The sequence below is a fragment of the Cuculus canorus genome, chromosome 10, assembly GCF_017976375.1.
Source record: "Cuculus canorus isolate bCucCan1 chromosome 10, bCucCan1.pri, whole genome shotgun sequence".
Taxonomy (NCBI): Eukaryota; Metazoa; Chordata; class Aves; order Cuculiformes; family Cuculidae; genus Cuculus; species Cuculus canorus.
Genome location: NC_071410.1, coordinates 19,075,781 through 19,089,687, shown reverse-complemented (window position 1 = coordinate 19,089,687; position 13,907 = coordinate 19,075,781). Strand labels below are relative to the sequence as shown.

The 13,907-nt window shown below is 42.0% G+C and overlaps 2 protein-coding genes across 3 annotated transcripts in view; one reads left to right on the top strand and one right to left on the bottom strand.

The window, feature by feature from the left end:
• The window catches only part of TMEM164 (transmembrane protein 164), a 38,207-nt gene extending 31,738 nt beyond the window's left edge, over positions 1-6,469 (top strand). For both annotated transcript variants that reach the window (XM_054075687.1, XM_009559839.2), the window contains one exon: positions 268-6,469. In XM_054075687.1, coding sequence (XP_053931662.1) covers positions 268-474 — 207 coding nt within the window. In that variant the 3' untranslated portion in view covers positions 475-6,469. The remainder of the gene's footprint in view (positions 1-267) is intronic.
• A 2,531-nt stretch (positions 6,470-9,000) lies between these two features.
• The window catches only part of AMMECR1 (AMMECR nuclear protein 1), a 106,367-nt gene continuing 101,460 nt past the window's right edge, over positions 9,001-13,907 (bottom strand). The window contains exon 8 of the mRNA XM_054075549.1: positions 9,001-13,415. Within this exon, the coding sequence (XP_053931524.1) occupies positions 13,301-13,415 (115 nt within the window). The 3' untranslated portion in view covers positions 9,001-13,300. The remainder of the gene's footprint in view (positions 13,416-13,907) is intronic.

The window sequence follows — 13,907 nt, the reverse complement described above, 5'->3', positions numbered from 1 at the left end:
GTTTTAATGGGCATTTGTATCTTATATCTCTAAAGTATTTGTAAAGTATTTAATAAATTGATTATGTACCTGCATAAATCCACTTATTAAATGTACAACTGAATTTGGATTTGCTTGCCTACTGAAAGCTGCCCTGCTTGTGTTGAACAAAGGATTTCCATCTCAACATTTTTGATTATTGTGGTAATTTCAAAATTACCATTTTTGTTGTCTGAATGAGTGCAACACAAAAATTGTTAATTTATACATTTGTTTTCACTTTCTCAGGTTACAGAAGTGAACTTGAACAACATGTTGTGCCCAGCTGTCTCAGATCCTTTTTATGGGCCTTGGTATCGAATCTGGGCATCTGGACATCAGACTGTCATGACCATGACTCATGGGAAGCTTGTAATCCTTCTGTTTTACAGTGCTGTCCCCATTTATAAATGTAGCATGGACTTGCTTAGACTCCCGGCTAAGAAAATAGACTGAAATTTCTCCCCACGGAGTAGTACCTACAGGTAGCAGAGACACTTATACTGGAAAACAAAGAGGAGGGATGAGAGGACAATGCGTTTATACATCTCCCCACAGTTTATTGCCTCAAAAACACTTCTATAATCAAGTGAGTTTTTTTTAATTTTTAACTGCTGTTTCTCACTGCCTATTGCCAATGGCAAAATTAGTGGCCTTATTCTGGAAAAGGTTTTATACATTTTGTGTAGATTACAGTAGGAACTTGCTAAGCCACCATTTAAAATTAGGCCAAGATCTATCCACATTCCAGCAAAGAGTGGCAGTGCTACCTCGTTTTGACTTATATTCCATTAAATATAGGTACACTTATATCATAGGATATGATGTAGAGCTGAATTGGACCACTGCACTGATGTGAACAGGACACATCTTCGAGTTGCGTCGTCCTGGCTTAACTCTTGGCGCTTGAATGTTGCAAAATGGTCACAGTGAAATGATGTACACTTAATCTCCCAGTCCTACGTGCAAAACAGTGAGGTTCTACTGTATTTTCTTTGAGCTGGTTGAAAATGTTGGGGAACAATAACTCATTCAAAAATATGTGGTTTTTTTATTAATTGACTACTTAATTTGTAAGCTGCTGTGGGTGAATATCCATCTGAGTAAGTCCCATCAGGTCTTGATGCTTTGGAGATGCAGGTATATAATACAGGTGTAAAAGGAGCATCAAATCTCTGCTGAATAGGAAGTGTTTCCGTTTACTACTATGACTAAATCCTCCTGTCTTTTGGAGAACAGGATGTAGAGAAGCAGAATGATAAACAGTAAACTGTGAGTACCTGTTCAAACTTTTCAGGGCTGGAAACCATGGAGAAACCATTGGGCAGAAAGATGGGGACTCTTGAGCATGTTCCTCCAGACAGTCAGCTGTGAGTCTGTTGTGCAGACTGTTTATTTCAGGGCTGCAGGAATTTTGTTGCACAAAAGTTTGTTGCAATTTATAGATTCATTGTGTTGTCAAAGCTGTGACTTGTAAGATAAAAAAAACCATCATACCTCCTCCTTGTGGATCCCCTGAAGATATGTTCTGAAGTTAAGGTACAGTCATTTATTCTTCAAGAAGGAAAAGTTAACAATGAGAATTAGTTGACTTTTATTTTATTGTAAAGGTAATCTTCATTGGAGATGGAGCAAATGGCTACTTCAAATATTTTCACTCTAATTAAAAAAAAAAGTACATCTTAATCAAAGATATTATCCCACATCCTAATTTACAAACTGATTTCTGGCTTTCTGCCATGCCTTGCTCTGTGTGTGTGTGTATACACATATATATACACGTAATAAACATACTGTACTCTCACAACTTGACAACACATGACATAACCTAAACTATCCATATAACTTGTCTTAGTTATATAGACTGTGCAGCTCCTTGAGTTTTTAATTGGAATTCAGCCTGGGAAAGCGGAACACCTGGTAAGAACCCCCAGCGTAGAGAGTTCGCTGTCAGTTGTTGATCTATGTCAGGTTGGATGGGGCCTTGGGCAGCCTGATCTGGTGGGAGGTGTCCCTGCCCGTGGCAGGATGGGCTTTAAGGTCCCTTCCAACCCAAACTATTCTATGAATTAAGAATTCTATGAACTATGAATTTCACTGCTGCCACAGCAACGCTAGGCATACATTGCTGCTTGAAGAATGAATGCCTTGGTACTGAAGGCCTGACTCCATTTGTGGAAGCCCACTTAATGAGCTGCCAAGTGGCACAAGTTTTTGCTAGTGACCTCAGCAGTTCCAGTATTTCCAGTAATGAAATCCAGGATGTTGCTGGGAGGCGCCAAGGCACCTGGTGCTGGCTGTGAAAGCGTGACCCTGTTAGTGCAGTTCATCTCCTGTGAACAGCTGAATGAAGTACACAGTAAGTCTTCCTTCTCCAGAGTTATTGCCAAGTGTATTGTGGTTTATTTATTTACTCAAGAATTTGGCAAAAAATGCCTTATGTTGGATTCAGGCTTGTTTAGAAGGAATACTTGGTATTACAAAATAGAGATTTCAGCCAAATTTTACAAATGTTATTTAGTATTGTTGTTATTTTCTTAATATTACTTCTTTTGACGAAGAAAAATCTTTCCTATTTCTTTATTTTGTGTTCAGAATATTGTAGCTACCAGAAAAATGACTGAGTTATATGAAATTATGAGGTGGTTTTTTTTTTTTTAATATCACAGCATTTTGTATCTATAGTCACGTGCTTCAGGGCATTCGAACCAAGTATAAAAGAGCTGCTCTTTGCTACCATTACCTGCCTCGGCCAACTAAGACTGCAGGAGCATTTAACTAAGCTCAGGTGTCTCACTCCGTGCAGGCTGTTTGATTAGAGTGCAAAATTTGTGAGCCTTTCTGACTGACTTCTGATAGGTATGGTTGGGCTCTGTGATTTCGGAGGTCTTTTCCAACCTGGTGATTTTAGGACTTAAAATTCAGTAGCAGGAGTGATGATGCTAGATACAGCTAACCCGAGGGAAGCTCCTGGGCCAGTTTGGATGGAAGGATTCTTGGTGTAGCTGTACCACTTGCACCACTGACTTGGACAACAGTGCTGCTGTAATTGTTCCTGTCTTCCCTCCCACTCTGTATCACAAGATGTCTGTTCCTGTCGCTCAGGCTTTTCTCCATATGCTGGTCCAGTTGTTTTCAGGTCACACTAGAGATTTCAGGCATAATTTCACACCATGGAGGACGCTGGCAGACCTCATCATCAAAGCCAATGAGACTCTTGTATTCCCCCTCAACCTTACCTGGGCAGGTTCTGGAGCTTGTGGAACTCAGATCTGAGTTTAGTTGCTAAAATCGTTAACTGAGCAAGGTAATTCAGCAAAAGTGGAAGTAAACCAGCTACTACACTTGATAAGGATTGTAGAAGTATAGGAGCTGCTCTAAAAGAGTCGAATGGTGCAACCAGAGTCCGGCAGGAGGGAAGGCCGTAGAATGGTCACCTCTCTGATGGTAAGGTGTCGCTTCTTGGCTTGTTGTACAACATCAGTGAAACTGGCTGAGTTAGACCAGAATCATTTAGGTTGGAAAAGACCTTTAAGGTCAAGTCCAGCACGTAAGCTAGCACTGCCAACTCCACCATTAAACCGTGGCCCCAAGCATCACATCCACACATCTTTTAAATCCCTCCAGGGACAGTGACTCCACCGCTTCCTTGGGCAGCCGTTCCAGTGATTGACAACCCTTGCTGTGAAGGACTTTTTCCTAATATCCAGCCTAAACCTTCCCTGGTGCAACTTGAGGCCATTTCCTCTTGTCCTGTCACTTGTTACTTGGCAGAAGAGACAAACAGCCACCTTGCTACAACCTCCTTTGGAGGAGCTGCAGAGAGTATTGAGGTCTCCTCTCAGCCTTCTCTTCTCCAGGCTAAACAACTCCAATCCCTCAGGTGCTCCACATAACCCCTGTGCTCCAGACCCTTCCCCAGCTTCATCACCCTTCTCTGGATGTGCTCCAGCCCCTCAATGTCTCTTGTCACGCGGGGCCCAGAAGTTAAATTATTGCCTCCCTCTGTTTATGGAGGCTTTTGAAAGTTAGCATTTCCTTTTGGTTGGTGGTCTGGTGCCATGAGCAGCTGTGCCAGCATAGCTGAGACACAAGCTTCACAGAAGGGGAAGAATAGGTCAGATTGGGAGCACAAAGGGAAGGGACTTCTGAAGGTAGTATCGTGGAACTTCACATCCTTTATTCCTCAACTGTCTCTAGTATCTGTTTGGAATGTGCATTGAGTAGAGCTTTTTTGATGCACAGGATATTTGTTTGACTGGGAAACCAGAATACTTCATAGGAGTTTTTTATTCTCTTCTGGGGCAGAGGCTGTATTTTCTTTTCCCTAAATGATTTAGTTTAGAGGCAGTTAATGCTATATGGATGGTTTCTTTGGTTGCTTTTTATGCTTACTTCTGCTGGGAACTCAAGAGCAAAACTATACTGCTGTTCTTGAATGCTAACTGGCACTCTCTCCGGTGAATATTATGCACACAATCTGTGTCAAGGTAACTTGAAGGTGTTGGCCAGTACCTGGCAATGAGATTTTTCCATTGCTGCAGTGCAGTGTATGCCTGAGAGGTTAGTCCTGGTTCTGTCTGGGCACAGGGGCCGAAGCCTTTCGTCACAGTACTAATAGCTAGGAAAATATTGGCAGTAGCTGAGGGGCAGAGCAGGACGTGGAACCACGCAGCCAGCCCCAGACGCTGTTCCTTTCAGCAGGACCTTAAGCCAACTGTGAAATCTCACCTTGACATGGATGGATTTGCTGTTTTCTGTTGATACCAGAAAAAAATGTCATGGAGTGCCGATGCCGGGGCTGAAGGGCAGTTGGTGTGTAGCAGGGTGTCTGAACTCTGCCCTCCTCATTTTCAGTACTGTAGGCACTTACCAGCAGAAAAAGGGAGCGATGAAATTGCTTACTCTCAATGCCAGTGAATGACTCTAAATTGGCCTCCAACTGTACACATAAATGAAGCATTGTTAACTTCAGTAAACTTATTTACTGATCTGTGTGTTTACGTAGCCAAAGCAGAAAAGTTAGCTAGTAAAATTTCTGCCCCCACTGTAATGCCTGGCGATTCAGCCTGGGAGTAGCGAGATCCTTGTGCCGAGGCTTCGGCTGCCCAGGACACAGCAGGGCTGTTTCTCAAGGACTCGGACGCTCTGCACAGTGTTTGAGCTCTATCCTTTTGCATAACTTCCTTCTATTTAAGCACCAAAGAAGAATTTGCATCTTATTTCTTTTGGAGGGTGAAAACGAACAGCTCTTGGCTATGCTTATATGAATCAATGGAAAGCAACAGTCTATGAACACTCCCCTGTACTTTGTTTCGATGCAGCAGCTTTGGACCTGACAAATGCTGCTTCTAAGCCGCCTCCTGCCTTGCTGAAGGTGGGAGACAGGAGAAGTCATTTGCATATAATTCAGATTATAGAGTACCTCATTGTTGATTTATCTCTCTGTTTCTGGACAGGATCAGGGTTTTGATATTTCTGTATATTTGATATCATTTTGTAAAGTCCGATTGTGTCTTTCTCTCAGCGATGGCTCTTTGCAACTGTTACATTCCCATACTGCACTTTCAAGTTCTAAGTCTTGCAGCTAAACCACAGGTGTTTGTTTTCTCTGCTTCTGTAGTTAATGGAAATGTAGATGTGCTGTTTTTCTCACTGTTGCAATTTTCACTAGAGTTTGGATTCTTGGGAATTAAATTAGTCCTAATGGTTTACAAAGCTCAGAAAAGGCCAAAAGCCAGGATGAGGGCACGTGTCAGCCCTGTTAGGGGCCAAAGGTTTCTACAGGCAGACAGGTCAGCTTTGATGTTTTCATTTTTACAGTGACAAGACTCATAACAAATCTGTTGATTTTGTGATCTCGTACTCAAAGTGATATTGCCGTAACTCTGTCTTGCAGTTTTTAGCATAACTTAGTCAAAGCCAAGCTGTTTTCAAAATGGTTTTATTTTTCTTCAGGGTAAATTTTCTACTTTTTTAATATTATTTCTGCATTTACTGAGTCATTCTCTCGATGCTGCAGAGGACGCAGCAGGCAGAACAGCGAGCGTGGCCACACCACTCACAGCCAGACTGTGCCAGAGAGCTGGAGCTGCTGGTTGGAAGCACAAAGCAGCGCCTGGAAGGCTGCAGTTCCTTACCCAACATAGTTGAAACATGGTGTTATCCAGGCACAGAAGGGAATGGCAAAGGCAAGGATGGCTGTGGAGAGGCTCAGCTGCCACAGATACTTCTGAATAATTTGTATGAGTGTTATAAATTTTGTAAACTTTTTAATGTGCTGAAAGTTGGTTATAAGGTAACATTTACAAGCAAAGGGTAATTTGTGTACTTGTTTTTGTATTTTGGTCTCATGGGTTTTTTTTGCTGTTGTGCCCTAAGTCCAGCTCACTGGGCAAATAGTTGTTAAACCTTTTGGATTAAAACAAAGAAATAAATGCATTTTAATGGATACTCTATAGTTTTGTTATCATTCTAATCATGCCAGGCAATCTGTTTTGCTTAAGAATTTTTAACTACATGGAGAAATCAAAATTGACTTTCCACTTCAATTTGGAATATTAACAGCATCACCAAGGGGCTGTTAGCTCATCCGTAACTCAGAGCATGGATTGTCCTGTGCTAAGCAGTCTGTACTGAGAGATGTTGCTGGCTGTGCACATTGGATTTTCTGTGAGCATGATGATTACCAGGATTTTGGGCAATTTTAAGCATTTGAGTATGACCTGTGCCTGTCACCTGAGCTCGCTGGCAGCCCTCGCTGCAGGACAGAAATCCTTTTATCACTGTTTAGATATTCCCTGTCCATCTCTTTCACGTAGAGCTCAGGAAACTATTACAGCGTTGGGACACTTTCTTTAAGCTGTGCTTACCGTAACTTCGGTAGTGTCTTTAATTTTCTTTTCTGTGTCACTGTAGTAGAAGATGGCAGAACACATACAGACATTTTCAGCTCAAAAGTCTGTTCATAAAGCTGCTGTAATTAAGGCACTCTGACAATCTCACACCATAAGTGATGGCAGAGTAGTTTAAATGCACTTCAGAAATGTTTCTGGCTGTAGTTAAAACCACATTTAAATAGACTGCAGTAATGGTGTGAGCCGGTACAGCTCAGCCGTGCAGGTATTTCATCAAGTAACGTTCCTGGCAAAACATCACATGAGATACAGCCACATCCATTGCTACACATGCACTGTAGAAGTTTTACGTTTTCCCCAGCTGGGGAACAGAACCAATCCCCACCCTAATTCCTGTAGAACAATATAAAGGCTTATCAGCTTAAGCAGAGTCTCCTATAAAGTGCTTCGTGGAAACCTAAGACGAACCACGTAAGCAGTTTCCTTTTTCAGGCACTCCTAATTATCCTCTGGATCTCCCTATAACTGTAAGCCAGCCTTTCAGTGGTTAATACTGACATATATGTAAAAATAAGCAAATTACCACCTCTGAAACATGACTGTGACTGCATTGGTGGCTAAAGTAGCAAGAAGAGTGTGAAACTTTGGGCAGGAAGTTTTCCTTAGCTGTACATCTCGATGGAGCGCACGTTTTAGGTAGGTTTTGCCCAATTCAGACTAATGATACCAAATCTGCAAAATACTAAAATAAAGTGGAAGCTGTTTACCACAGCACGTTTTGCCTTCAGATATTTTTTTTTGATCTTGTATATCAAGGCTTCAACGCAAGAGAGACAGAGGCGCCAGCCTTCAGTGGTAAAGGCTACATGGATTTCATTGGTTTGTTTTCGAAGAGTTTGCCTCTGCGGACAGGAGATCTGTTAATACTGACTTAGTCAAAGGAAACAAAACCACTTCTAAAATCAGAGCTGAATCGCAGGGGATGTAGGAAATTTCTTGCTTTGTCTGGGGAATTATCCTGCCAAGGATCACTCGTTCTAGGTAGGAAATGTCTCTCTGTGCACTAAGAATTGGGCTCAGGGAACAAAGTTCTCCCAGCCAGTTGTACCTGTCTGGGCACTTTGTTGTGGTGTCAGCTGGATTGTGGCTTTGTTGCTTCACAGGAGCCTCCTCCTTCCCTTCTCCATGGAAACACCTCCCTGGTGTCGGCACAGGCCAACGCAGAGGGTGCTGAGGCTTCCTCACCCACTGACCAACGCGCCAGGAGCTCTGCTCCCTCCCTGCAGTTCCGACAGGGACACTGCCCGGTGCCGGCAGCTGCAGCTGTTAATGCGCCCAGAGCTCTGCTGTGCTCTGCGCCTGCTTCAGCAAAACCCTTTATAAACGGCCCCACCGTGTAAAGGCTGAACGCGCTTGGGGGGAGAAGGCCTCTTCCTTCCCTACTTTGCAGAAACACAACGAGTCACTGCACACTCTACACTATCATTTTTTCCGTGTCATTTAGTCAACATGAGGTTATACACAAGCTGGACGGGATATGCAGGAGAAAAAAATCCCTTGTAGCAAAGCAAGCCTAAAGCTGTTCTTTAAATCACCCCTACTACTGGAAGAGTCGTGTGAAGGAAGTGTATTGAGATGATTTTATGGGATACTTACTCTTCCATACACATTTTGCCACGTTACTCTGTTGAACAATGCTCCTTCGAATACCACAGGCAATGTACTGGTTCCACCAGTGTAACTGGCGTGGGCAGTGTACTGGTTCCACCAGCATAACCAGTTCTGCAACAAAGCTTTGCTTAAAAAAGCTGAAAAAGCACTTGTCCTCTCAAGGGAGATGGAGCCCAAGGCTGGACAAAATTCCATGTTTAAAGTACTGATAAATACACTGGTTGTATAGTCAGGTTGGTTCTGTCGCTGCTCCGTGTGCCGATTTAACCGGAGCAGTCACCGCTCCCGAATTAGACCAATCTGCTCCTGCAGCTGGCAAAAACGGGAAGGCACAGTTAACAGAGGAAAATATTCCTAAACACATCATTAGCCTTCAACATCGACACTGATTGCAAATGCTTAAACAACAAAAACTGAGCGAGCCACACAATTAAGCAGAGAAACATAAAAAGAAATGGTGATTCTTTTTCCTTATTTTATTGGGTAAATGATTGAAAAGGTAATAACAATAGTGTTAGAACTACTACAATATCTTTCCACAGCCATTATCTCACAGACCCACAGAGAACCTTCTATTTTTTTTTTCTTTTTCCTCATTTTTCTCTTTTTAAGCCGTACTTATATTAAATGCCCATTTCAACAGTTTCTTCACACTAATAGCAATTAAATGTGGAAGGAAGGAGGATCTAGTCATAAAGGAAGGGGGTTCAGGTAATCTGTGATATTATTGTAATCAATCAAGTTACTAAGGAAGGAAGGAAAAGACGGAGGCCGTACGAGCTACTCCAGGTAGCTCCGCACCCGCTGCGTCACCGTCGCATTAAAGATAACTCAAAATGCTGGTGAACGGTTTAAAGTAAAATTTTTTTTGTAACATATAAAACACTAAAATAACTTAGAAACTAGATCCAAATATCTTGAAAAGAATCAACTTTGATATACAAAAACAGTCATAAGTTGTTACAAAAGTTTCAAACAAAAGTTTGTTTTCTCAGTGCGTTTCTGTACCAGCGCAATCACTGGCTCCAGAGCAAAGAAAGAGGTTTTTATTTTTTATTTTTTCTTTAACAGTAATAAAAAACGAGGAAAACATATCTTTGTATATAAAGAATCATTGCTGGTCTTAAGAATAAATGTAACCGGAAACCCTTAAATCTGAGAGGCACACGCGGGTTTCTCCTTTTTTTTTTTTTTTAACATTTTTTTTTTTGTTTTTTTTTTAAACATAAAAGGAAAGTCACCAGTTTATTTCAATAGAGGAGATATTCAGACTCCCCAAATAAACTTAATTCAATTAACATCACTAGCAAAAATCAGTTAGAAACTGTACAAAAATAAAAAAGTTAACACATTTTAATCCTGCAGGGCTTTTGTAAGGACGGGAAGGCAGGCTTTAGGAGCAGCATCTGGGCATGGCTGGAGGCGTCTTTGGTTCGATCTAACACACAGAAGAGATGTAACCTACTCCAGACGACAATTTCATAAACCCGCACATTTGAAGACAAGTCAAGAGGTCCGTACACAAACGCTGAGGTGTGCAGAGGGCTCGGGCCGCCTCGCGGTGACGGCGAGCTGAGGTCTGAGCTGCCGGCCGCCCTCCCTGCCACCAGCACTGCAGCGTCCAGGCGCGAGGGAGGCCACTTGAAGCACGGCTGACTGAGAGTTTCACGCCGAGTCTGACTTTTGCCGTCACACTCAGTTTACAGAACAGGGGGGTTTAGGAACATTGAGCGAAAGAATTTCACCCCCAACAATCTCTTTAATGGAATAAGGCAAATTGAGTAACGCTTATATAAAATTAGCATTCCAACTTAAACAGTGAAAATGGTTTCTTGGTTGTACCTTAACTTCTTATAAAGTACCCCACATCAAAAAAAGTAAGATTTCGAGATCTGTATTTGCACCCAACAATATCTCTAAAAGGGCACTGAACGTAACCATGGGGGGAAACGACGTTTGTGCAAGTGATTGTTGAGAGGCTTTAAGCTCACAGACCTGTTCTGTCCCAGCGCGTCACAGTGAGCTGCACGCTCTGTCCGAGTGACCCACGAGCACGCAGACAATCCGTAGCGTTTTCAGCACTCGCGTGCTGAGGAGGTAGGTGCCCTAGAAACACTGCAGATGGACTGAGCAGTCCAGTCTTTTTAACAGAATATCACACAGTCGGATTGACCACAGACTCCGTAACAGCTTTTTAATCAGTGATACGAAACCCTGGGCCGGAAGGGTCTGGCACTGACTCATTTCAGAAGCACACCTTTATGGTTTGTATAACACCCTTTGAACTATATTTTTAAGCAACAGCTACTACGAGATAGACAAAAATGCGTTGTGCATTATGCTGTATACAAAAAGGAGACAAAACTATCCTTTTCCCCCCCAAGCCATGGTGGGAAGTATTGCTGACCTTGTCCTTAAAAGCCCGCAGGATTATTTATTCATCAGTATATCATTATTACACTGGTAAGAAATTCTGTATAACATCTGCATATATCGAAGGTTTTTCTTTAAAAAATCTGATATGATTTTAGATCCGCATGACCAGTCACGTGACCTGCTTGAGGTTGATTAGCACCTTTCAATACATATATATTTTATATATAATAGAGCTTTTTAAAAAACTTCTAACGATGAGCTCACAGCGCAGCACGAGCGCGCTGGAACGAGATGACGGCTAACGAGGGGGTCCGATGACTATTTTTTTTTTTTGCAGCAGAATGATTTGGTTTGTGCTCAGTTTCCCTATAAGGGCAAGAAAACAACCAACACAACTCTGTCAGGTAGCCACTTGTTCACCATTTCCGCTTGACAATGAATCCGTTTAAAAGTGTTCCCCAAGTAGAAACAAGACAACAGTATCATCCAAAATAGCCTCTGTATAAACATCTATTCATTTTTGCAGCTTCTGGCCGGCATCTCTTGGCTCCTGAAATTTCAGGCCCTCTGCTTTTATAAATTAAGGCATCACAACTGAAAATGCTCAATATTTGGACATCAAATGCTGTGGATGAAGGAAAACCAAAGACCTTCTACAAGAACCTTCAGAGAAATTAAGTGGCAAAGCTAACCTCATACAAGGGATGAGCATAATTTATCCACATCTGGGTTTGAAACCCTATTGAAACATCTTTGCCATTAGCCTGATTTTTACTAACAATTGAATTTTAATTGATTTTATCTATTTGAATTTTTTTATATATATCTTTACATTCATTATTCAAAATAAGTGGAATTTCTGCTTACTGTGGCACGCTCACTCATATTAGGAAGGTCTTTTCTATAACAAACAGCATGTATTGTCCCCTGGAACACACATGGAACTACAGCAGGTATTAGTGGGAGTTCTGCAGGCACATGAGCAAGGAGCTCACTCCCTCCATGTACCGGGCTCGCAAACACACCACGCATACCTTTTACTAAATCCTATTTTTACAGCAGGAAAAAGTTCCAATCGGTTTTCTTTCTTCTACTGTGTCAAGAGGTATCAGAATTATTACACAGTACTTACAGCTCTAAGTACTATTCCTGTAATAGATGAAAACATGTAAAGTTATGGCATAATTGTCCTGTGCTCTTTCTCAACAGTCTTTTTTTAAACAATAGTTAACTTTATCAAACTATTCATGACTTGATAGAACTCAACAAGTTCAAGAGCAGAAGAAAGAACAAAAAAGGGATTTTTCTTTTCCAAAATACGTTTCCTATAAAAAAAAAGAACACCTCATTTAAAAAAAATCCCCCCAAACCCGATGCCAGAGCAGACTCAGTCTCGTTTGCTAGAACGTCTGGCGTGTTTGCTATATTTTTTTCTATGAATTTTATATATAAGTATATAGTTATGTCATAGTCAAAGGCACTAAAATCTAAATCCATTTTCTTCCTAATATGACATCTGCTACTCACCAATCTGTTTTCAAGATCAAACGTCACTCCTAATTCGAGATTATCAGAAAGGCATCGTTTCATTACAGTTGCATTACTGTGACTCGCCTTGACGGGGGTGGATCGCCCTCGATTCCCAACACGGGACGGGGGCTGGAGGTATCCGGTAGCCTACTGGATGATGTCACGCCCTATCATTTGGACCACTCGCTTCTGAAAATGCAGCCATGCTAACTAACATCACCTCACACTGTACGTGCAATTGCTTCTCCTCGTCCGAAAAAGCATTTAGTACGGCAGCCTTGACGCTCTGGCTGCGTGTGCTGGACCTGAAGATCACGTACAGCGCTACGTGGAATCTCTCCTGTGTGGGTGAGATATTGTACGCGCAACATTAGTAAGAACGCTACGAAAATGCAACTCATTGTCTAGTATAATACCTGAATCGGATATGTTTCATTCCCTGTCACATCTATTAATGCAAAAGCCATGAATGCCTTTTTGCTAAGCAAAGCATCCCTAATTGTAATCCTTAAACTCTTCCTTCCATCCACAGTCACAGAAAGCCTTGATTGATATAATTCAATGTTAATGAAGTAGAAATTTAAAATTCCGTAAAAAACCCAAGGGATATATATGCTGCAAAAAAATCTGCAGTGACTCAATAATAAAAAAAGTATGGGATCTTGGTAGCAATGCAGGTTTCCCTCCCGTTGCCGTGATGAGCTTAACCAGCTAAGCAGCCTCAACACGGCAACGGAAACTATCATCATAAAATGGTACAGTAATAGAGATAGCTAGACCAAGAAGGGGCAGGGTCTCCTGGGAAGAGGTCTGCAGAGAGGTCCAGTGACTGGTCATGCGGCTCAGTGTCAGGAATAATGGTTGTATGGTGGAAGAGGGTGCCCAATACCATTTTGGAAGTGATGATGCTGACGATGGGCAAGGTACTCTGTGTAGCTCATCGTCATCTTCTCACTACGATACCTAGGGAAGAGCAAAGGAGGGAATTCAAGAACTGTTACCACAAAGCTGTAAGTAGTAGCACTAAAAATACTGCACTAGAGGTGTTTAACGCTAACCGCTCTGTACATCTGATGTTGGGAATAAGACTGAATGCAGCTGCAAAAGGGCAAGGAGGGAGCTGCCATGGTTTTCAGGGCCCTTCCCGAGTCACAGGACAAATCCCAACATACGTGCTCACACAAAGTATTCTAAGGAAACAGCAATGGCTGCCTACATTTTGCTCGAAGTAGAGAGACTAGAAACCCATGATGACTTATTGAGAATGTCCCATATCTTCAGCCAACTCTATGTAAAACCTAGGAGAAAACCTGTAAACAACCACTACAGATTGCTGTCAATCATCTGCCAAATTCTGCTTTTTAAGTAATCTCAGCCACATCAAATGGAGTGACATTCTTTTTAGACCGGAATCGTAGAATATCTCAAGTTGGAAGGGACCCTTAAGGACCACTG